The following is a 25,292-nucleotide window of genomic DNA, read 5'->3' as shown; positions in this document are numbered from 1 at the left end:
GTATGTGAAGAGATATTATAACTGTTTAAAATAATTTTAATAAAAATGATATAATTATTATAAAAATGATTATGACTTGTATTAAAATAATTATATAATTAGTATTTAATGACTTTTCTGTGTATAAAAGACTTTTTTTTTATGTTTGATTTAAATAGACATTTATGACATTTTTATAAAAAAATCTATATGAAAAAATGTAACGTTAGTATTATGATAACATCACAACGCAAATGTTGATAAAATTATATTATTAAAAAAAAAATACTTTTAATTTTTTAAAACAACCTTAATTTAAACAGATGAAGCTGCCATTAAGTAAAGTTTGTTCATAAAATGACGTTGACATGGCACAGATTAAAAATTACACAGATAACAATAGTGAAATCCTCATACACTCGAATAGCATTGGAAATAAATATTTTTAAGGAAAATAATCCTAATTGGCAGTTAAATCTACATACCCTGGTACTGGGGGGACGATTCCCGTTTTTACTTTTCTTACAGCCTTCAATTATTTTTATGAAAATTTATTGTCCGATCCTCAAAAACCTACCATACAGGGCTCTCTTATCAAAAAAATATACTAATTAGAGTTTATCGAAGGTGGTTTGTGTAATGAAGAAACGAATCGTTAATGAAATCAATTTATGATTCATTTGTTATTATATATCTCAAAAATAATCTTTCAAGTTGTAAATGCAATTGAATGAATATTCAATCATATTTTAAAGTCCATGGATTTATAGAACCAACTACAGTAACAGTTCGAACTGTTAGTGCCACTTCTAATAAAATCTCTTTTATTTATAAAAAAAATAACTAGAGTATTTTTGTTCAGCTCAATGAAATATTTAAACTATTAACCGATGAACACATTTCTCATCAAAATTAAATATTGAAAACAACAACAACACAACACATATTTCTTAATAATCCAAATTATACGACACGAAAGAGAGGCCGAAGCCTCAGCCCCTCCCCACAAGCCCTCTTCAAATCCGTGCAGAACTCGACCTAATATAACAAAATTCCCTCCATTACACAAAGACTGTTCGAATTTAAGCGCCCACGGCGCACCGACAGGCGCCGACTACTACGGATAACAAACTCGAAACAGAATCCGAGCGCAATTCCAAATTTGAAAAATGCAATCGATGAAACAGTCTCGGGTCACTCAGGAGCTCGCGCAGGTCTAAGGTTCCAAGTTTGAGTTGCGTCCACGCGTCCGGTGCTACATGCCGGTGTCACCGAGCTCACAGCGCGCCGATGTCGGGGTAGGCGTGCGGCACGCCCGCCGCCTCGCGGTACTGCAGCGGGTCCGCGCGGAACTCGACGGCCTTGAGCGCCATGTGCCCGTAGATGCGGCTGAAGCGGTCGACGCAGGCCGAGCGCTGCGACATGTGCCGCGCGTCGGCCGACAGCATTTCGGTGTTCGTGCACTCGGGACATTTGAATTTTTTTCTCGGTGTCACCTGGAAATGGTCATTTGGTTATGTTATGTTTAGATTTAAAAGCTTTCGGTGTTTGTAATACTGTTTACATGATTTAATACAAACGCGAATACCTTGCCTTTTTTTGACGGTGCAGAATATTATAATCTACTTATAGTACATATAATATTCGGTATCCCATCTCAACCCGTGAGTGTCTAAAAGCATACTATCACTACTTGACAAATATACAAATTGTATGATGTAGAACCAACCAAAATAGCATTCCCAACTGTCGTCGTCGAGCAGGCTGTAAATCTGCCAAAACCATTTTTTTCCAATGTTTTCACAGACACACCGATCTCAAATAAAGGCAATACATGATGAGAACAAAACGGTGCAACAAACTTGTTTACATAATTCACTTCATGTCAAGTCATAAATAATTAATCCGCCTTGTTTACTAGAAACGTTGACACGAAATGTCGGTAACGAGCATTTCCGCGTTTCATTCTGTCAGAAAAAAAGCTTTCTAGATCTGGTCATGTTATTCCTTCTATGTTATATTTTCAATGAGTTTAAATTATTAAAAAGCTTCGTGTATTTTTAAAACAAATTTAACATTTCTCTTAAAAAAGTAATTATCGAACGTAAAAAAACAAGTACTCTCATATTTACTTGAGGATTTTTTGCAAGCCCGTCTGGGTAGCCCGTCTGGGTAACCTCCCACTCATCAGATATTCTACGATAAATTAGCAATACTAATTTTTTGTATTACGGCTTGGAGTGTGAATAAGCCAGTGTGGGTAACAGGCACGAGGGACATAATATATTAGATCTGAGAATTAGAGGTGCATACGCGATGTATGGAATGGTTAATATTTTTGTAAGTGCCAATATTTATCAGGCAGGCCATAAAAAAATCGAAGCCCACATAATTTCAGTTTACGCACTTGTGTTTAAGGTTTCAAATTGAAGTGAAAAATTTTAGATTATTTTATTTTAAAACTAAGATAAGATTGATACTCAGTGCTAAAAAACGCTCGTATGGCAAGTGATATTAAAACCGTACGCAATTGATCACGATTCTAAAATGGTATCATTAAATTGGACTACTACACTATTTTAAAAAAAAATCTAGCTTGTATTTTTTACAAGAGTTAATTCAGAATTGTTGCATTTAATTAGTTCGAATTGCATTCCTGCCTATCTTAAGTGGCTTGTACAGCTAAATATATTATTTTGAAACATATTTAACTAGCATTGCCCGAGGCTTTGCTCACAAATACCATCATTATTTCAAGCTAAAATTTAATGTGTATAAATCATTTGTCTAAAATAGTTTTCTAGGCGAAAGAATTATTAAAAACAGTTCAGTTGCTTCAGAGTTTATCGATTACGAACCAACAAATCCTACCTCTTATTATTTTAGTAAGTACGGTACTTAAGCGTATGTTATAACGTAATGTTATATGTAAGTAATCTTATGAGTTAAAATTAGTAGTGGCTTTTAGTCCTTAGCAATGTACGTACGCTGTAAATTTATTACTCTCCTGGGCTTTTAGCCTAATCAAGTAATTACTTAAACAGGAGCGACGTCAATTTAAAGCGTTCTCTTAATCGAATGATTTCATTTACGAATTGACAATCTCGACTTTGAATATTCATATGTATACTATTTATCGTGTATTTCTTTTTAATATTATTACAAATGTTTATGTCAGTTTTCTTGACATGTTTTTTGATTATTTCGTAATGCATTAGAAACATTACAATAAATAAGACCTATCGGACACCAAGGTCCAGTTTAAAAGACAAGAAAATAATAAGAATAAAATACAATATACATATATTGTTATTAAGTCAGTCACATGAAAACGCAATGAGAGTAACTTCGATATTTAAAATCGCACTAATATTATGAACTTCAAAACTTGACCGGTGATTTTTTAAGAGATTGGCGGGCTAGAGCTAAAAAACCGTGACGTCAAAGCCCCATGAAAAATCTAGTACGAAATATTTACCTTTATCGGAGGTTTCCTAGTTACGTTAGCAACTAGAAAGTTCATGGCGATGTCCTCGCAGTTGAAGTTGTCGTCAACCCACGAGCGGATCTCGGCTGGCATCTTATACGTGTAATACCACGACCAGATCTTGTGGTGGAAGGCGGCGCCGGTTAGCACCTGGAATACGAGATCATTTACATTAAGGGTTTTTGCTAAAGAGAAGTATGTTTTATTTCGCTGCCTGCCTCGAGTTAGATTATTAAACCAAAATGAAATAATTCAGTAACATCACACAGGCGAATCTTCCTTGATATATAAAATAATTGATAAGTTGACGCTGAAACAAAATCAACTACCATAAATGCCATAATATGCATATTTTTATATACCATTTTCCATGGTGATCTTTATATAGCCACTGAATTTTAACATCATACTAGATTGCCGTCTATTACCCTTACATATGGCAGCACTGTTTACAGACTTACCATTGATATTTGATTTGTCCATTCGCTATGGTACTTCCAGGAGCTAGTGACGTTGTCCCACACGTGCAGACGTGAGGGGAAACCCACTATTCTATCGGGGAACTCCCGCCACACGTCAAACCTATAAACACAAATATATCTATTGAAGACAGATAAATAATAACTTAGAACGCGTGCATCTTAACCGATGATTTCGGGTTCAAACCCAGGCAGGCACCACTGAATTTACATGTGCTTAATTTGTTTATAATTCATCTCGTGCTCGGCGGTCAAGGAAAACATCGTGAGGAAACCTGCATGTGTCTAATTTCAACGAAATTCTGCCACATGTGTATTCCACCAACCCGCATCGGAGCAGCGTGGTGGAATATGCTCCATACCTTCTCCTCAACGGGAGAGGAGGCCCTAGCCCAGCAGTGGGAAATTTACAGGCTGATTATGTTTTTATGTTTATGTAAATAATAACTAGCATTATTTCATTTAAAACACTTGTCTTGTTAATTAAAAGTAGTTTCACGTATGTCACATAGTCACTTCGAGTATTGACATCCTTCATCGAAGTGAATGCATCGAACTAGAATACTTACTCTACCCGATAAGTATTGAGCATTCTTCGCATAACATTTTATATACAAAACCATAAGTAAAACTGGATTAAGTAAGTGAAATATTATGAATTTATTAAGCAGAAACAAATTTTAATATAGTAGTAATAATATGAAAATAATATTGAATTGCGAATTAGAAATTCAAAATTGGAACTAATAACCAATACTTAAAAATATCGTTAAAAATACCATATGACCAATTATACCAGTATGTATAACAACATTCGTTTCTATTGTATACGATTCCAGTGACATATGCAAACGAATAGTTAAAACAACACTATTCCACGTCCATTAACAATTTTGCTGTCATTAAAACCGCCATTTTTTTATGTAACCAAAATAAATGCCACAGACTATTTAAGATCTCGACCAATTATGCAATGTCAATTGAATGTCAAATTTTATTTGATACTTTACACTTTCGGCTATTGAAATAGGCTATAAGCACTAAATCAATGTTTGAATCATAATTGAACCTAAATATACTTTCTTGAAATCATTTTCGGTAAGCCCGTTTGAATTGTCATTTTACAATTTCATTATAATTCATAATGACATACGAATGAAGTGTATTTAAAGCCAAATTAATTGCAGAAGCTCCTTCAGATAATTTTGTCGAATTTGAATTCGACGTTATATAAATACAACTTATCTACTGAACTCGCTTATTTTTTCTTACTACCTTCAGTTCTAACTATCTTTATTTCGTCATTCCTTTTTAAATTATTAACAAAACTTTCTTTTATAAAGATATTTTTTTCAGTTACCTTAGTATTTAGTAATGTCAATCAAGAAAATAGGCGCCAAAGGTACAACCAGCACGATAGATACTAAACAGAAATGTTACAGAAATTTCAATCGTAATACTTTAGAGGTAAGGTTCGAATTTATTTTGACGTGGTCATAATCTTATTATGTCAGAACTAAAAGTGGCAGCCAAGCGACGCTGAAGCGATATCGTGACTGGCGCTCGTAGTTTTAAGCGATGGCTCTTTTTATTCAATAAATTTCGTTTAATCTCCCATTATTTATTTAGTCTTTTTAAATGTTATTCTTCTTAAACCTTTATATTTTGGAATATTATAATTTTATGACTAGACAGAATGATGTATCTTATAAATACATTATTTTTGTGTTTTTGCTTTTAAGTAATTGTCACGGACATAGACTAAAACACATTTAAAAAAGTAAGAAGTCATTAATATTAAAATAGTATCTGTATGGTTCACATGTAAGGTCGATTTACCAATTAGATTAAATATCAGTTTGCTGTGCGTCTTCACCGCGCGCCCATTTTTATATAATATCTTATTTTCCCGCGCTTTCACGATGTGTGTCGCTCGAGATGACAGTTGCATAAATACACAGATAATGTATATTTATATAAAATATGAATCGAATACTAATTAATATGTTATTATAGATATGTGTACACTACAGTATCTACAGTTATCTTTTTATTTTATCTTGTCTGTCATCGCGTTATTTAATGAATTTCCAATTGATACCTCAAGAATTTTATTCAATTTCATAGCCCAAAAACTATCCACGGAATTGGTGAAGCAGCAATACGGAAACTCAGTGAATAATTGAAAATAGGTCAAAAATATGACAATACAAATTACAAAAAATATAACTTTTATATAACTGAAAAAACACGATAAGCCGCCTCAAGATGATGATTTTATAAAGACTAAAGATGGAAAAAAAATATTTTTAAAACGATACTGCAACGTTAAATACGGACACAACAGTAACGATACTGCACAGTACAGTATAATATCCTTCAGCGGGGCTAAGGGCTTAAGATCCCCTGTTGAAAAGTAAAGGGAGCTTATTCCGCCACATTTGATTTCATTATTTTTATTCTTCAGCCACCTCAAGATTATAAACAATTTTGCTTTGATTAATTCTATATCTGGATAGTGACACTACAAAAGCAAACGAGCCAACTTTATTATCTTTGTGTGCGTGACAGCGACGCTTAACACTCGCCAAGCGACGTACTACTTTACGTGCGTTTACTTGGTGGCCATTATTTTTTATTTAGGCGTTCTCAGATTTGATTGTCCAGAATATAAATAAAATAAAAGTAATTTTGCAACTGTTTTTTGTGTTGCTCTGTTGAATTTGAATGCGCGTACTTCAGGTAAGATATATGAAATCTATATACCGAGTCATGTCGAAAAGATCATTTGGTACTTGTTAAATATTACAAATAAAGACAAAATCATATATAGCTAATATTTCCTATTATAAAACAATCATTAATTAAATCAAGATAGAAACTCACCCAAATTCCAACTCATCAGGCGTCAACATAACGATGTCATCATCAATCGTCAGTTGACACTCCGTTTCAATCTCGTCGTATGGAAAAAATCTGTTTGACAACTTATTCTCTTTGGTCTGTATCACTTTCAACGGCTTATTTACTACTGGCCACTCAGATGCTGAAATGAAAGCGAAATATTTAGAAAAAACAAAACAATTAAAAATCAGAACAGGAGTGGAATTCATTCGTTGCGTTTTAAAAATCGAATTTAAACGTATTAATGTTAACGTGTAATTTACAATACAATTCAAGATCAGTCTTATTAGCGAGGCATAGAGTCGATTTTATCTCGTCGAGTTATAATTTCACTCTCAGTACAATGAACATTAACAGAAGTTGCATGTATAATATTGAACGGATTAATTGCGTTTGCTCATTAAATCTGTTTTTCCATCTCTCGTCTGTTATTTAACTTCTCGATCTGTTATCAAAACGTCAGTATATTTACGTATAATATTACATGAAATATGTACATTGTCATATTTATAAATAGTACAAAACGACGCCCAACCTCGTGTACGCGTGTAAGGTTTCCTAACTACTTGATGAATTATGATGAGATTTCAACCATCTTCTAGATATGTAGAGATTACATACGTAATAGTTATTTCCATATGCATCGATATCGCAAATTTTCATCAATTTCTATTTTGATCGGTTTATAATACTATTTTCGAGCGCAAAGACCGAAACAAGAGCGTTTATTTAGGTACGTTTAAATGTAAACAATGCAATTATTTGTAAATCATGAAACCGGCTTGTTATATGTGAGTATTAGATATGAGTATTATTCTACCGCCGAGCAGCAATTGGCACATTGGCGATGTTTGGAATGGTTTCACAGCGCCAATGTCTATAGGCCGTGGTGACCACTTACCATCAGTTGACCCCTACATATCTATGCTATAAATGAATATAGAATAATAATTGAATGGTTTATAAATATCAAGAGCCAATATGGTTTTAACCAAATGATGCGTGATTCTTAACCAAACATCGGAGATTGGAAGCTGGGTCGAAAACTAATGAATTTTCAGGTGCTTAACTTGAGTTAAGCTATCTCGTGCTGGGTCACTACATAGATTATTAAATCCATTTCTGCGATCATCTCAGATCAGATCTTTATCTTCTTCAATCTTTTTTTATGTTATAGGGGGCAAACGAGCAGGAGGCTCACCCGATGGAAAGTGATTACCACCGCCCATGGACATCTGCAACACCAGGGGGGTTGCAGGTGCGTTGCCGGCCTTTTAGGAAGGAGTACGCTCTTTTTTTGAAGGTTCCCAAGTCGTATCGGTTCGGAAAAAATAAAAATCTGCCACGTGTATCATACCAACTAACTTTAAAGCAGCGCGATGGGAATTGCCATCCAAGCCATTCAAACCGACTAAACGAGAGGAATATTTAAGCTAGATTTGACACAGTAACAGATTGTTACAACATGTGATGATATACAAATAATTTATAAAATATTCCTACAATTCTGTTTTTACAATTTTTTTAAATACTTTATCGTAATAAAGATGGTACTAGAACATTGTTATTATAATAATTAAAATTTAAAAACTAAAACTATAGTTGTCAAATTGTGACTTGAATCATAATTGATATATATATATTGTATACGTATAATAAAACTGTAGCAAGGCTTGGTTTAATGATTAATGATCGGACACGTTATTATAGACACAGGTCAAGACCCGCCTTTATAAAAACTAAATTATTATTTATTTTGTTTGCTATTAAATTAAATTTCAACACAAAAACTGTTCATAGCAAGCACTACACCTACTGACCATAACATGGAATACAACTGTTATTTTTAACTAAAAGACATCCAGTACTTTTCCTATTGCTGGACAAATTTCCTCTCCTCTTTATGAGGAGGTTTCTATGTGGCTGCTGCTCGCTGCTCAATTCGATATGGTACACATTTGGTAAATACAGAACTATATAATACGATATATTAAGGTATGGGGCTTCAATATCCAAGATACTTTTGTCTTTTGCACAATTCAGAAAATTATGTATGAGACGAAAGAACGGACAAAAATCTACATATGCCCATAACCTTTATTCAAGCGAACGAAGTCACGGTCTTAATAGCGTGTAAAAAAGTTACATTACACGAGTCGTATGCCGTGTTAGCGAGACACGCGACTATTAATAAGATAACAAATTCAATAAAATCGGAATAATAAAGGCGAACGATTTCCAATTTCTCTTTAAAAGTCATAATTATAGTGCAGAATGGACGTTCTTTTGGCACACTTAAGGCCTGATCATTCGTTACGTAAGTATCTTGAATCTTGGCGTTATGCGCCCGTATAGACAGGCTACATAATTATGTATAAACGATTTTGTCATAAATGGAAATACTTATCCTCTTTTCTTTCAATAACCTTCAATTATTTGTTTATTTTCCTTAATTGATTGAAATGTAAATTGTAAAACATTACTAATGTTTTTATATTACGTTTTCTATTCCAAATACAAACGAAACTGTAATGAGCTCCTAATGAGTTAAGTAGCCCTTTATATTATTGCGTGCTTCGTTTACATCTAGAAGGTTACGATTAATTCCTAGCTCACAGAAGTCTGGATTGACTAACAAAAATAACTTCAAACGAAAAATTAAATTTTTGAATAATTAGTTTAGTTTAAATTATTCTGGGTAAATATTGGTGTTCATCAAAAGATGAGTTTCACGACAGTTTAATCGGATCTCACTTGAAATTAATTGTACGTACAACTTTTGTTATCAGTTAAATATTAATTATGTACATGTTTGGTTATTATTTGATCACATCATTTATCATTTTAATGCCACAATAGCCCAGTAGTTAATCGTGAATCTTAATCGAAGATGGCGGGTTCAAAACCGAACAAGGTGCCCTTAATATTCATGTGCTTAATTTATGTTAATTATCAGTTTAGCTTGACCCTCTAACCAAATGCTGATCTTGAAGGGTCCAATATATTTTGTCAAAAAAATATCACGTAATTCTACCAGATTTTTTGTACCAATATTGTATAATATTCATATTAACAAGATACTGTATATACTCTGAAAACATTATTACATGAAATAGAAATCAACTCAATAGTAATCTGAAAATAATTGAGCTGTGCTGTTCCGACCACGAGTGGTAACGGCCCGTACAAGACCATGTATATAGATACCACCCCCTCAATAGACCTATCGCTAAGCAACAATGTTTTGCCGACTTGTGTTCGATGGTACCTAAGTGTGAGGGAGTCAATAAAATTGCAAGAACAACCTCGAACTTTAGCTGCGAATTAGTAATTCAAGGTACAACCAATGCTTTTGTAAATGCCAGTGATAGAAATAGATGTCAATATATAAGAAGAAGATGAAGAAAAAGCAACTCTTAAAAAGAAAATCAGGATTTTATTTTATAATAATATAATAATGCAGTACAAAATATCTTCCAACACACAGGTTTATTCACTGCCGAGTACGAGATGAGTCATAAACACATGTTAACTTAGAGGTGCTTGCGCAAATTTGAACCGGCCACCTTCAGTTAATATTGGCTATTGACTTTCCATTTCAGCTCTATAAAGTCTTAACGGTCATAAGAATTATGCAATTATATCTTAACATAACTTTTCTTACTGTGATACTAAAAAAAATATTATAACTCACATGGGGGTGGTTGTTTTTTCTGATTATTCCATACCACGAGGATCTTTGCGAGGCTCGGCGTCCGGACAAGTTTCCTGACGAGCGTGAACAGGCTGTCCACTCGGTCAAACGTCAATATAACAGCAGTGAAACCTGGCGACTTGGGCGCGGTCACCGGCAGGAACAGAGGGTTGACTGGACCGTACTGTTATCGGAAATTGTTACGAATTTAATTATACTCGGCAAATACCTCATAGCCGTGCTATTATCAATTCGCTAAAGTAAGCGAAATCATTAACATAGATGTGTTTATAAATTATTAATGAAACTTAGAAGTCTTATATATAATATATAATATCTTCGAAACCATTTTATACATGAATAATTTACATACTCATTACAATATTTAGTTAGGCATTTGTTTATTTGACTCGTAGTTCAATAACAGCAGCTGTAATAACATTATAATTTGCTGAATTAAAACGAATAGGTATTCTATACAATTATTTAACACAATGTCGTTTTAGCATTGCTGATATTTATGTTTTGCACAAATTAAATTGTATTTAACTGTAATCATGTTTTTAGAAATGAATGCATTTATTTCATTAAAATGAGAAATTAATCAACAACGTGTTATTGGTCATATTTTTGCAAGATTGCGTTCCTCAATTCAAGCTATCGCATATCGCTTCGATTTACTATATCCCGATGACTCCAATAGATAATAACGGTATATTTTGTATTTCAGTTCAAATTAAACCAACGGATATTTAAAGTATATTGTATATCGATTCTTACTGAAGAAAAATGTTAAACAAGTGACGATCTTGACATTTAGACTATTTAAATTATAAGGCGAAAATAAACTTTAAAATATTGCCGTGATGAGGAAAGAATTGAATCACAGTACAAATTCGCCGAGAGTAATGGATTGGATCCGAGGTCATCTATTATGTTTGCTATATTTCTAGTGCTCTATAAAGTTTTTCACTCGATAGAAGAATAGAAAACATGGGCATTGCCGAGAGCCATTGTTGAAACTCTAACAAGAAAAGTTTGAAAAAAAAAAATTGTTCAATTAAGAATTCCCAACAATATAGCAAATTGGCTATAAATCCAATTTCGCAGTGCTTCTCGAGCCACGAGTTTTAATTAAAGCATATTCAACTTCAAATGATCGGGTGCGATATGAGTGTATATGTGACACATAATTTCTACCTCCACATGCACGAATAACGATGTTTTCCTTGACAGCAGTGCACGCGATAAATTTTTAATGTTTCTCCTTACATAAGCGTAAAGGCTTGAGTCCTCGTCGAGTTGTTATTTTTAGTTTTACGAACGCGACAACAGTGACACATTTATCTAAGTACAGTGCTTTCCCTCCATAATGGGCTTATCTTATAAGTCCGAGATTCTGGCCTTTTATCGTAGGATTTGCGGTCGTTTTGCAAAATGCACTAACAAAAGACTAAACTATTATATAAAGAGATCTAATAAGTAATACAAATAAATAATAATCTTGACAGCGTTTAAATATATGCCTCAAGTGTATTTTAATTATAATTGTCTGTTTTCGGAGAAATAATGTATTTAGTTGAGGTTTAGTTTTGTAAGCTTCTGTATAAATGGTGCACGAAAATATTTAGAGTGTTTCGGATTTTTAATTTTTTTCATTATTCTGCGGACTACGTCAAGAAACTTTTAGAGTACCGTACTCTATAATTGAAATAAAATTTAACGAACAAAAATTCGTTTCATTTTTAGAGTTCCAAAGTAACACAAAATCTCTCATAATTTCGCAATTACTCATCGTTTGTTACTTTTCAATACTTGTGTTTCTGTAGTTCTTAATGACGTCATGAAATCATAAAAACGTTTAGTAAATTATATATTTTACCCACAACACAATATAAGAGTAGCATTCTTATATTATGTGAATATTATTTTTTTCTTAGCATAGTAAACATTTTGTTTCAAATTACATAATTGAATTATTATGTATTTAAATGTATATAAATGGAACAAAATGGTAGTAAGATATTCGTAGTTTATAAAGAACACAAACTAATGTTCCCCTAATATTAGTTTGTGTTTTTTTTTATACGCACAAGAGGCGCAGAGAATGTTAAATTTTGAATGTAGGTTAATACGTGAAGGTATTATTAAATACTTTCAATTAAGCCTTTGGTCCTACACTGATTTTTCAATTTTAACTTCGTATAATTTAATAACTCTAAATCAAACTTTTTTTTACCCACTTTTAATATGAATGATCAAATATTTGACATAGAAATTACACTTCCATACAAAACACGTTATAATTGATACCCGGAAACCAATCACCTGCATAGTCCGAACGAGCGTATACGAAAATATTTTAATTTAAATAATGCAAAATTTAATTAATTATAAAAGAGATAATTGCATACCAAATGTTCCGGCATGTTCCAGTCTTCATACATTCTAGCTGCTAATGGAAATACTTTCTCATTTATAATTTCTAACATTGTCGATGTTATTCGTTCTATGCTAGAGAAGTATCTGTCATACACCCATCTCAACTGCCAATATAATTCCCCACGCCTCTCCTTACTGACTGAATGTACAATTTTCAACATATTCTTTATATTCTCTTCGGGCACAAATAATGCAATTTTATTCCAGTCTACGTGAGAATTAAACGGCATGACTATCGTATCAGCTATTATAATTGGGATACACTGAGATGCAATGATATCCATCAGGACCGGTTGAGCCAATCTTGCGCTACGCACTACCAGGCAAAACATACCCTCCTTCAAAATGTCTGGGTAATCAAATACTTTACCCGTTGTATATTCACAACGTTTCATATAATCTGTTTTGCCAGATGCCGTCTTACATCTATCAAGTAATAATAAGTCATTTGAAGATGATGCTACACTTTGCAACTCCGCTAGATAATCTTCTGGTATGTTGAGTTGCGTTGATATAATCATGTAATTCTTCTGTTTTGGTTGAGAGTTGTTAATTTTTTGTGCTGTAGGGCTGTAAAGCGGCAATGATATGTCAAAACCATATCTAAAAGTCCATGTATCAAACCCAGCTCCTGCTATAATTGCTTTACTAGTGTTGAGGTCGATAACCGTGTTGTAGTTTGGTGCAACACCTGCCACCATGTTAAATATAAGATGATTTTCACCATTATTCCAACTGAAAAATAGACTTTTTAAGAACATATAAATTGATTAGCTTTTACAAGCATAGATAATATTTAGTTTGAAAATCATAGAATTTAAGAATCCTTGGGATATTATAGTATGTACCTAAATCAGAGCAGAAGCAAAGCAGAATATGAGGAATATATATATTGTAAATGGGCAACAATAGTATGCTTAATAGTGTATTGTTTGCACATAAAACTTAACAATATTGAAAAATAATTAATATATTTATATTGAAACTTCAGATAAAATGTGTTTCACCAGTTTTAATTCTATTGTTTAAATACAAAATTAATATTATATATTAATAATATAAATAAATTCAACATTTCTGTTGATCCTTCACATCAACAATAATAAATTAAAGCTAATTATATGATAATTTCAAATTGATTACATGACTAAGTTTGATTTATTATTATTTATATAGTTAACTGCCTTATTGGTACAGCAGATAGCTTATAAGGCAGTCAAACCCATATTCATGCCTGGTCATGGGTTCAAATCCCGGAATGGGATTTTAATTCAAGATTTTCTCAGTAGCTAGCCTAGAGTTTGTAAGTTTAAAGTAGTCGTAGAGTTTACACATCAGTGACATGAAAAGCATGTTAAACTGTTGGACCTGAATTTGAATTCCCACACATTATGTGTGAGGGATTAGAGAGAACACCTGTATTTGGACATACACTGCACTATAACCTACTGATGGTTGACCGTTGCTTCACTAGCAGGTACATCTAGGTGAAAATCATCTTTAAGTCAATTATATGTGAATATTTATTCTTTAATATTTTACTGTAACATATCAAAATTCCATCAAACTTCTCATTATATGTATATTGTTTCATATCAAACAACAATTTTTAAAACATTCTTTCATTTATATGCAAACTATCTGTAATGCCCACTTTGCTGAATGTGTATGAATGAAGTAATAAAAAAAAAACTATATATCCAGTATAATATTAAACAAAATTGTCCATTGCTTAGGCAAATTTTATTACAATCCCTCTAATATCTAAGTGTGATTATGAACAACAAAAGTCCAATCATGGACACATTTACATTTATAATAATAGTATAATATTTTTTTTAATAAAACTTTAAACTTACTGTTCAAGTGACTGTAAAGCTTGCGCGACATATTTGCTGGAAAAACTATTTTGATTTAATGTATCAATACTAGGCACTAATAAACAGGCATCATCTGGATTAGGCGTATAATATTTACTATTTTTAATTGTATTTAAAATCTCGTAAAACTCTCTAGAAAACTTTGATATTGCTTTTTCATCGTCCGTCCTGTAATCCTTAAGCGGATAGATGTATATCGTTATCTTATCGTGACCTCCTCTCCCACATTTATATACGTTAAAACAACTCCAATAAGTGCAGTTTGTAACGCGCGGAGACGACGTCCGAGATTCACTTATAAGCGTCCGAACTGGTAAACTCGATGCATCCAGATTTATGGATTCGTGGAAATCACCTCGAGGCGTACTGCCCGTGAATATATTACACACAACGATCAACACTAGAGATACTACAATAAACAATAGCAGGCCGACGAAGAACCTATGATACAGAATGTTCCTATACGATGTATACTTCGAATACTTGCTCGTTTTTAGAAAAGTCTCCGCAGCCATTTGTGATTTCGACGATTAAATTAGCATTCTTAATTTAGATATGGCACCCATTATTAGGTACTTCGATTATTTCTCATTCAAAACTTCATAAATTTGTAAAACACTATACAAAGCTGAAGCTTCACAATAAATTTGAGAACTGTCGAGTGTCGACTGTCGCTGTGGGTGACGGTCGTCTGACAAATTTGACTAATGTAATGTTGACGGGCAGTACATGCACAGATAATAGCACTCTAATTTATAACAAAATAATTGTAGTAAAATGTATTACTTATTACTAATTCAAACATTTTTAAGGTAGTATCCTAAATCGTTTTTAATATTTGTTTAAAGTATATTATGTTTAATCATAGATAAAAATAGTTATAATACGATGTTTTGTGAACGTATCCATATGTTAGTGACGTATATATGTAAACTTTCTTGTTTTTGTGTCAGTTTTGTGTTGTGCGTAGTTGTGGTTCAGTTTCTGATGGCTTGATTAATTTGATTAATATTTTATTTTTCTATTCCGATTACATATTTTGGTTCGAGCTTGACCAGAAATGGCTTTGCTACCACCTGACCCGGTATATACAATCAGAAATGTCGACAATTCGCCAGTATATTGTCTGGCATTTAGCTTTTTACCGGGGGGACTGGAGAGGTTACTAGCCGGGTCGAAAAATGGATATGTTTATGCATACAACCTTCAGGTGAGATCAAATATTCTTAGTATAATAATGCCTTCTTTATTTTAAGCTGCGTTGAAGATTGGAACTGATCTATACGGCTTCAATCAATTGCGCCTTTCTTTGTTTACTACCCTCATTTTGTGACCTAGAAAAATAGTAGATCAAATTTGCTTGTACGCAAACAAAGAATCTTATCATAACGTTGCAAAATATGTATGAAGATGAAAACCATTTTTTGTATTATTGCTTTGAGTAAAATTCTGTAACAATTTATCAAAATAGATTTTTCTGTATTGGTATATGTTCGTGGCAGGTAATACTACACAGAAACACTAAGCTTTTCATTAATGTAATATTTCTAAAGTGATATTAATTTAGTTTTTGTTTTAGACAAACCGGGTCCAGCAAAAAATCAAAGTTGGTCAAGCTCCCATTCTTCATCTCATTCATACAAACAGCCAACTAATCACCCAAGAAAAAGGTGGAATATTCAAAATTTTTACACTTACTAATAGCGGCTACAAAGAACAACATACCATAGACAATGACTATCCTGGATTTTGTCGTTTTGATGCCAACACAAAACTCGAAACACTCTTTGTACCTGATAGGGAATCCAAAATACACATTTACAATTTTTCTGGTGAAAAGATAAATAGTTTGGTGCCAGAAAATGATTCTCCTAAACTTGGTGATCCAATGTGTTTAAAGTATATTGAATTTCCGAATGACCGGAATCTCCTTCTGGTGGGCTATGAAGCAGGATGGCTCCTGCTGTGGGATCTCAACACTAGTCAATGCATCAGCAAATTGCAAACTAAAGAATGTCCGATGTCAGTGGATTTCCATCTTGAACAACAAAGAGGCATGATCGGCAATGCATCAGATGTGATACAAATATTTAGTATAGGAAGAAAAGACTTGAGCTTGGCCCATAAATTGGATGTAAATATCAAAAACCCTGGAATTAATAAAGTTTGCACAAGGAATGACGGTAGAGTTTTTGCATCGGGTGGCTGGGATGGACACATCCGCATATTTTCCTGGTTCTCTTTGAGGCAATTGGTAGTACTTACAGAACACAGACAAGCAGTCCAAGATGTTGTGTACTCCACTCAAAAAGTGTCATTTTGGAATGCAAACATCATGGCAGCTGGGGGCCTAGATGGGGCAATAACTCTCTGGGACTTATACAATAATAAAAAGTAATTTTTCACTATATTTAAACAGTTCTCAAAGAAATCATTACATTGACATCTATATTTCTTAGCTTCAAAGTTATATGTGAAGCTAAATTATATTATTCAATCAACGTAAACTTTTATAAAAAATTGCCTAAGTTTTCTGATGCTCGATAAATATCAAATAATTTGAAAACAAATACTTCTTTTGCATTTATTTTAATTCTATTGTTAAAAACATTGCTACAAATTATTTGATATTTTCCATCAGCAAATATATTGTTTGCAAGATATAAACTTGTTTTGCCATCTACATAAATTTTACAGTATTGTTTTAAATTGAATTATTATTGCCTATATTGCCTTTAATTCAATTGTTATAATAATTAAATATGGAATGCTTTAATTAATTTGTTGTAACAATTATAGTGCATATAACAAAGCCAATTGGATCTCTTTTGTACAAATAACATGGGAAATAATCTTAAAATGTGGCCAAGCTGTTAGATGCTAAGAGAATTTGTTAAATGATATAGAAATGACTATTACGTTAATGATTTATAGCAATGTTTTCAGAGACATTAAAGCCTATGAAATGAATGTTTCTTTTTTATTTTATTACTTTAATCCTTTATTAACCCTCCAAATCCTCTTCCCAAAAATTATTATCTTCATATGTTAAATGTATTTTATTGTATGGAGATATGTAAAAGGAATAAATAAAGATCTTTCATCATATAAATATACATATAACCGATAATTATTAGGTATAAGTTATATATAATATGAAAATGCTTCTTTTCGTTACTTAGTTTTACATTAAAATTGTACATTTAATGCGAAATCATTCAAAGTGAATAATAGGAAAAATAATTTCTATCAAAGAACAGTTGTGTTTATTTGAGTCACATAAATGAATCATGTATGATTACGTAAACTTATTTTCTCAGGTGCCTCCTTACATGATTTTTTCTCGAATTTTCAGAATACGTTACTCACTACGCTGATGGAAATAACGTGTTGCGCTGCCACAGTGCTATGATAAAAACTAAATAAAATTTTTTTTTTCCAATTTTCATGTGATAAATATTGCTTATTTGATGAAAATATTAATATGGAGTTTTCAATTAATCCTCTAGATATATGCATTTTATTCTAATTACAATAAAATTGTTTTAAAATTTTTTTTTTTTATTGCCGCAACAGTACATTTCAGATTTAAGCCCGTGATCTTCGCTTACTATTCGATTTTTTTATCCACTGGGCCATCTCAGCTCGGTGCATGAAAAATTAACTGGCGCTGCAAGAAATATTAACCATTCCTTACATCGCCAATACACCTTCAACCCAGGACCGGAACGTAAGTTTAGGGGGGCCCTGGGCTAAAACTACTTAGGGGCCTATCTAAGACATATCTGAACGTAGACATTAATTAAATTAATTGATTGGGTTTGATTAATTGCAGAACTCGCAGGGCTGCAAACCATACGATCTGCTTAATTTAATACAGTTATGAATTATTTCGCATTATCGTCTATTTTTGACTTTGACTTGACTTAGCTGGGGCCTCCTTGAATCCACGGGGCCCTGGGCTGAAGCCCAAAAATCCATATGGTAGATCCGGCCCTGCTTGAACCTACTAAGATATTATGTCCCTTGTGCCTGTATTTACTCAGACTGGATTAACAATCAAACCGGAACACAACAACACTGAGTATTTCTATTTGGCGGTAGAATATATGACGAGTGGGTGGTATTTTACCAGGTTGGCTTGCGCAAAACCCTACAACAAGTTAATTGTTCTATAAGGTATTTGTTTCTGTGATTCATCCCATACAATACCGTTCATGCTGCCAGGGCAATGGAAAACTTCGTTGAACTTCTGGCACATGAGTGTACAATTTGGAAAATCTTCACAAAACACTATTCATTAATTTATTTCATATATTATTTCACAGCATTGCTGACGGTACTTGCAGCATGGAATGTTGCATGAAAGCGTGTCTTAACTGTCCCTAAATATAATTATTTTGTGCTGATCTCACACTTTTATTCCCAATTCAAAACAACCAAACTTACCAGTTTGTTAAATTAGTTTTGTAACAATAAATGACAAAGCACTTCCGGCAATTTTTTTCAATAAGGCTGAATCTATATTATTTAAATATTTTGATGAAAACATCGGTATAATGAACGTGTTGTTAATTTGTGTTGCCACTTTTCAATGTTTAGTTAAAATTTAAAAAATATATTAATTTTTTTTTTTGGGAGCGAAGTTTACAACTTCTATGCGTACAAACATACAGTGGAAAGTGACTTTGATATATACTATGCAAGTATGTAGAGATATTCGTCTATTCAGTATATTTACATGTCCCTTATGACATTTGATGTTGACATATGACTAAAGTAAACATTTAAAGTGTAGCAGCATGTAAATATATCCCATTGTTGGGATAAGGCTTCTTCTATTCCTGATGAGAAAATTGGAGCTTATTCTCCTAGACTGTTCCAATGAGGGTTTGTTGGTACACATATGGCAGATTTTCTATCAATCAATCAGAAAGCGACGTGTATTTTTAACCTCAATTAGGCACATAAAAATTTAGTGCTGCTTGCCTGGAATTGAATCCGAAATCTTTAATTACAATTTTCATGTATTGAGCTATTTGAATTCTTAAATTTTACAAGTTATATTATGTATGTAACTGTCTTTCCACCTACCAACAAACTTAAAATAACATTTATAATTTAAAAACTTTTATTCATTCAATAGGAGGTAATAAAATTATGCTTTGTTACTTATAATTGTGTTTATTTCACATTGAATAATGTTACTAATATCACATTTACAGTGCTCGCTAATTAAGTTAATGAGACATTTAGTTAAATGAATAAGATCTTATATCTAGGACTAGCAAATTGAAAGAATAATGAACTCTGTTCGAATTATAATGCTTTGTGATATGTATGAATGAAGATTATATTATTATATATAATTTAATGGTTTTAATAATATTTACACTTGTACAATTTTCCTTGTTTTAGGAATAAGTGAATCATCATCGGTTGCTTCGACAAGCCTCCGTCGTTTCCTTAAAGGTCTTGATGATTCTGAGGGTTCTCTTGTCTTTGTTACGATTTTGGCCATTTTATTGCCTAGTCGCGTAATTTTAAACTTTGGTAACGTCTGTTCTGGGTTACTGACGTCAGCCGTTTCGTTGGATGACTTATCACTGTCTATTCTTTCATTTATCTCTTTATTTGGATCACATTGACTGGTTTTATCTGGTGCTTCTGTATTTAATTCAACGTCGTTATCTATTCTGCAAACATTTTCATTCTTTTTCTTATCTCCATTCATAGTAAAATCAAGAGGTCCCTCTACGTCATCAGTATTCACTTCCGTTTTCACTTTGTTAGAACGATGTGCTTGGATAAAAGATGATAATGGTATAGGAATAGGTATTGGTAGAGGTATTGGTAATATTACGGGGTAAGGAACGAGTACTGTAACTGGTGGAGCTTGACCTATGGGTTGTGGGAAATTCATAGGCGGAAAAAGTCTTGGCCTTTCTTGATGCATCATTCCCGGAGGCGGTGGAATAAATCCTAATCTTGGAACAAACATTGGATGTCTGTGCTCATTTATATGTCCATTATTATTATCCACGAAAACAGGCGGGGGCATACCAAACATTGGGGTGGGGAATGGGGGTGGTACCTGTTGGTTCATCGTATTCGGTGGAGAATGTATCGCACTGTTACTGACTGTAACTGATGAAGCTGGCGAGGATCCGTCAATAGATGGACTGCACATTCTCATATCCTGTGCTTTCGGTGTTGAATTTTGCTGTCGAAGTGTTTGTGATGTCACCGTAGCTGAACATTTCGATGTCCTTCGCTTTCGTAAATTCATCTTCGTTCTTGAGTCTTTTTTCCCTTCGGGTGACTTTTGAATACATCTTTCTTCGGGTGGCTTATTCATTAATTTTGCTGGTGGCGCAATAGTTATTAATGGAAGCGGAGATTTTCTTTGGTTAGACGATATATCCTTTTCGTTATTTTTTTTCTCAGTAGTTGGAGAACCTGAGCGTTCGGAAGCTGGTGACACCGATCTACTTTTGCAGTTCTTAAGCCAAAGCTCTGGTGTGATAAGGTTTGACGATGATGAAGCGTTTACCAAGTGTGGATTGAGATCTAGGTGCGCTTGCGTCTCTCGACAAAAGATGTGCATTTTATATTGATTGAGACATTTGTCCGAGCAAAATTGAAGCTGTGTGGCACCATCCTGGAAAAATATTAAAAAAAAATTAGTTTTTGTAAACACATTTTATAAATTTAAGTAAGACGGATTTAAGACTTTTACAACTGGCATATTTATTATTGTAACCAGATAATCCCAAAGAAAGTACTGTAAGCCACATATTGTTGACACTAGCTCACGCACCCTTCAAATCTTAGCACAACAATACGTTTGGCGGTAGAATATGTGATGAGTTTACTACGAATTTTTTTCCTCGTATCCAATATTATTTTACTTCCTTGTTTTACTTTAATACTTGTTAGTATTTTGTTTGATTGCTATTAATTTTATTAAACAAATATATAGGCACGGTATTAATACATCCTTACAGCATAATAAATTACATTAAAAAAAAAAAACTTTCGTTATGGAAATTGTAAAAAATACTGACAGAGTAGAGTATTTACGTAACGATCCGTAATTTAGCGACTCTCATTCTCTCATTCGCATTTTTTAGGAGGCAATTTGTTGTAGTCATGGTGAAATACGGTTAAAACAAACATGAACAATGCTAATACTCCTTTTAATATTTTCAATGTCGACATTCACTCACAATTTTATTTCTCACCTGAAAATCCACATATGCGACTGTATGTCGTACGTGTCGACACCAGTCACAAGTCTTGGCGCGCTTGAAGTTCGCGCGGCGGGACTGACTGAAGCACAGCTCTGAACAGAACGCCGCTCCAGCTTGTTGCAGCGCGCCACTATCACTTGTTATGTTCTTGTTGCACCAGGAACACTCCTCAGCTATGGAACAGAATATCAGAACTATTAAACTTCTATTATTTAATTTATAAATCTGCGCCTTTATATCTGCGTGGCGTGGGTCGTTACTAAGGTCGTATATATTTTTATAATAATAATAATAATAAGAAATATATATATTTATTTACTATAGACTCTGTTGTTGTTGTTATATATTTGATTCATATTTATTTATGGATTGACTTAATGATAAATTATTTCAATAATGCGAATTTCAATGTTTGACACCTGCAGGGCGCACCGTAATATATATAAGGTTTTAGTCAAATAATGCTATTGAGATTTTGTTGACTATACCTATATAAATACCTACAGTACCTACAATCTTACATAAGTCCTAAAGCATTTTTAACTATACATATAGGTATTTATTAAACATAAAACATTTAACTATTACATTTTGTATATTATGGTACATTAATGAACTTAAAATGTTACTATTTTTCTTAATTTTTACAAAAACAATTTATCAAATTAATTGTATCTAAAAACTGTAATTTAGTCGTAGTCAGAATATATTCTTAACTAGCTGTGCCCGCGACTTCGTGCGCGTTGTTTGAATTTAAGTTATTTGGATATTGTAGCGTGATTTTATTTTTATTCTATATATAATTCTAAAATAAAGTAGTCTAAGTTACTTCTTATGACATCCGCTATCTGCCAGTGAAATTCCCGTCGAAATAGGTTCAACTGTTCCAGAGATTAGCCGGAACAAACAGACAGACAGGCAGACAGACAAAAATTCTAAAAAATGTTATTTTGGTATATGTACCGTGAATACATACATATGCATTTAGTAAAAATGGGTTATTTTAATATTACAAACAGACACTCCAATTTTATTATTTGTATAGATTAGTCTTCAATACAATTATATAAAATCGACTATCAGAAAATGTATAACCTAAATTTTAAAACATCTTTATTCAATTTAAAACATCCTATATATATATATATATATATACATAGTATACAAGGAACAAAAAATAACTTATTTTGTTTTATATGTAAAGCGAGCAAAGTAATTATGATGATTTCTATCTTCTACTCGTTTTTATAACAATTAATATAATTGTAATTAGTTGGTAGGTAGGTTGTAGCATAGTTTATTTATATTTGTGAATGCTAAATAATACAAAACCCACCCCGCATAAATAGTCGTGTAATATTATAAATAATTAATTACTAATTAATCTGTACTAATATGTTACGGTTTCACGGCGACACCTCTATCTTGATGATATTTGGTGCGAAGCAAAGTTAAACCCGGCCACAGGCTACTTTTTCACGCTTTGCGGGATAATGTTGGGGTTGAAGGTCGTATTCAAGTTCTAGAAGCAATTTTTATCACATCAGAATTCTAAGCTATCGATTGTTCAGCTAGTTAATGATAACATTATACAAATTTTATTCATGTAAATCTTAATATTACCAAAAAGACTACCAAAAAATGTATAATAATTAAGAGTTTTTTTTTATTTTTTTATTTACATACGGTTTGAGTTTGTAGCACGTAGTGTAGTAATATTATAAAAAAATACAAATATTTAAAAATGATTTATAAAATATTCACTATTTTTTAATTATTCACTAAGCAAAATATTATAATAAAATTTCTTGGTTTGCATTAATCGATTTTTCTTTCTTAAAAGCGGACTTCATACAATACGAATATTTAACGAGTTTTATATGAACAGGACGCCTTTTATCAGATTTTAAACTAATTAATAATTTACATTGTATCTATTTACATTCCAATTTCTTTGTTAACAAGCAAATCCTCGTGAATTAATTTACGCTATGGCTTAATACGAATCGCATTGTATTTTTTTTTATAATATAGTTAGGTGAACGAGCAAATGGACCAGCTTTTGGTAAGTGGTCGTCGTAGTCACCATTACCCATAGACATTGACACCGTAAACAATTTTAAACATTACTTACATTGCCAGTGCGCCACCAACATTCGATACTAAGATGCTATGTCCCTTGTGCCTGTTACACTGGCTTACTCACCCTTAAAACTGGAACACAATAATACTATGGCCGCTTGGCAGTACCTACTCAAGTGGGCTTGTACAAAGCCCTACCACAAAGTATTCCACCAAAAATGTTTGCAATTGAGCAATAATTCTAGTAACATAATTTACAACACCAAGACAAAAAAAAATTGATCGGATAAACAAATTGATAAAGCATTTACATTTTTTATTGTCTTATTATAATTTACGGAGCCGAGGCGTACTATGTATGTATATTATATTATGAATTTATAAAATATTAATTCGAGATACATCAATTCCGAAAATTGAACATTAATTTGAATAGTCAATGTAGTTTAAATTTTTTTCCGCACTCGATTCGGTAACTTGATAAGCAGTCATTCATTACTAGAGCTCGTTTACTAAAATAAAAACATTGATATCTCGTTATGGGCCTCATAATATCCTGTTGCGGGCTAACGATCACAGATCGGATTTGTTAGAGATACTTGAGCCTTTCTCTCGTTATTATTTCATTTGAATTATTACTATTGATACATGAAAAAATATTTTCGATACTTTTTATGATTTAAATATAGAACATTATATTAGGTATATTTGAAATAATAATTCAAAATCTCCTTTAACAAGTCACTGGCGATATATGATAAAAATAACTTATATATAATTCTGTGGCCTGATGTTAAAAAGACCAAAGTCCATTTTATAGTAAAATGTATACCTTCTACATTTTTTCACTATCGACATCGTTTAAAAATAATAATTTTAATAGTAAATATGACTGCATAATATTACTAATATCAACAATATTATGCAACATGACATATGAGATATAAAACAACGAACATTCATTGTTTCTATTCTGATAACCAAAAGTAAGTTTCGTGTAATTCGTTCAGTGCGTTGTTCGCTTTGTATAAAAAAAAATTGTTTAACTTTGTGTATTTTAAAAAGATTAATTAAACGAAATATTTGATAATT

The 25,292-nt window shown here is 32.5% G+C and overlaps 4 protein-coding genes across 4 annotated transcripts in view; 2 read left to right on the top strand and 2 right to left on the bottom strand.

The window, feature by feature from the left end:
• Window positions 1-25,292, top strand: part of LOC113400854 (cytochrome c oxidase assembly factor 5) — a 390,179-nt gene that overhangs the window by 319,936 nt on the left and 44,951 nt on the right. The window lies entirely within an intron of this gene.
• On the bottom strand, window positions 86-15,585 carry LOC113400838 (exostosin-2). The gene is made up of 7 exons (XM_026640506.2): window positions 14,845-15,585; window positions 12,958-13,720; window positions 10,544-10,727; window positions 6,832-6,991; window positions 3,928-4,048; window positions 3,458-3,616; window positions 86-1,475 (listed from the first exon to the last, which is right to left on the bottom strand). Exons 1-7 carry the CDS (start codon window positions 15,378-15,380, stop codon window positions 1,257-1,259), a joined length of 2,142 nt encoding a protein of 713 aa, XP_026496291.2. The 5' UTR covers window positions 15,381-15,585; the 3' UTR covers window positions 86-1,256.
• LOC113400840 (guanine nucleotide-binding protein subunit beta-like protein 1) lies at window positions 15,799-17,835 on the top strand. Its single transcript, XM_026640510.2, has 2 exons — window positions 15,799-16,075; window positions 16,445-17,835. Exons 1-2 carry the CDS (start codon window positions 15,926-15,928, stop codon window positions 17,261-17,263), a joined length of 969 nt encoding a protein of 322 aa, XP_026496295.1. The 5' UTR covers window positions 15,799-15,925; the 3' UTR covers window positions 17,264-17,835.
• LOC113400891 (sine oculis-binding protein homolog) overlaps window positions 20,030-25,292 on the bottom strand; it is a 31,239-nt gene continuing 25,976 nt past the window's right edge. The window contains exons 3-4 of the mRNA XM_026640566.2: window positions 22,110-22,291; window positions 20,030-21,526 (exon numbers count right to left, since the gene is read on the bottom strand). Coding sequence (XP_026496351.2) covers window positions 20,255-21,526; window positions 22,110-22,291 — 1,454 coding nt within the window. The 3' untranslated portion in view covers window positions 20,030-20,254. The remainder of the gene's footprint in view (window positions 21,527-22,109; window positions 22,292-25,292) is intronic.

The sequence above is a fragment of the Vanessa tameamea genome, chromosome 11, assembly GCF_037043105.1.
Source record: "Vanessa tameamea isolate UH-Manoa-2023 chromosome 11, ilVanTame1 primary haplotype, whole genome shotgun sequence".
NCBI classification, from domain to species: Eukaryota; Metazoa; Arthropoda; class Insecta; order Lepidoptera; family Nymphalidae; genus Vanessa; species Vanessa tameamea.
The sequence above is the reverse complement of the archived record's forward strand: the minus strand, read 5'-3'. Positions and strand labels throughout refer to the sequence as shown.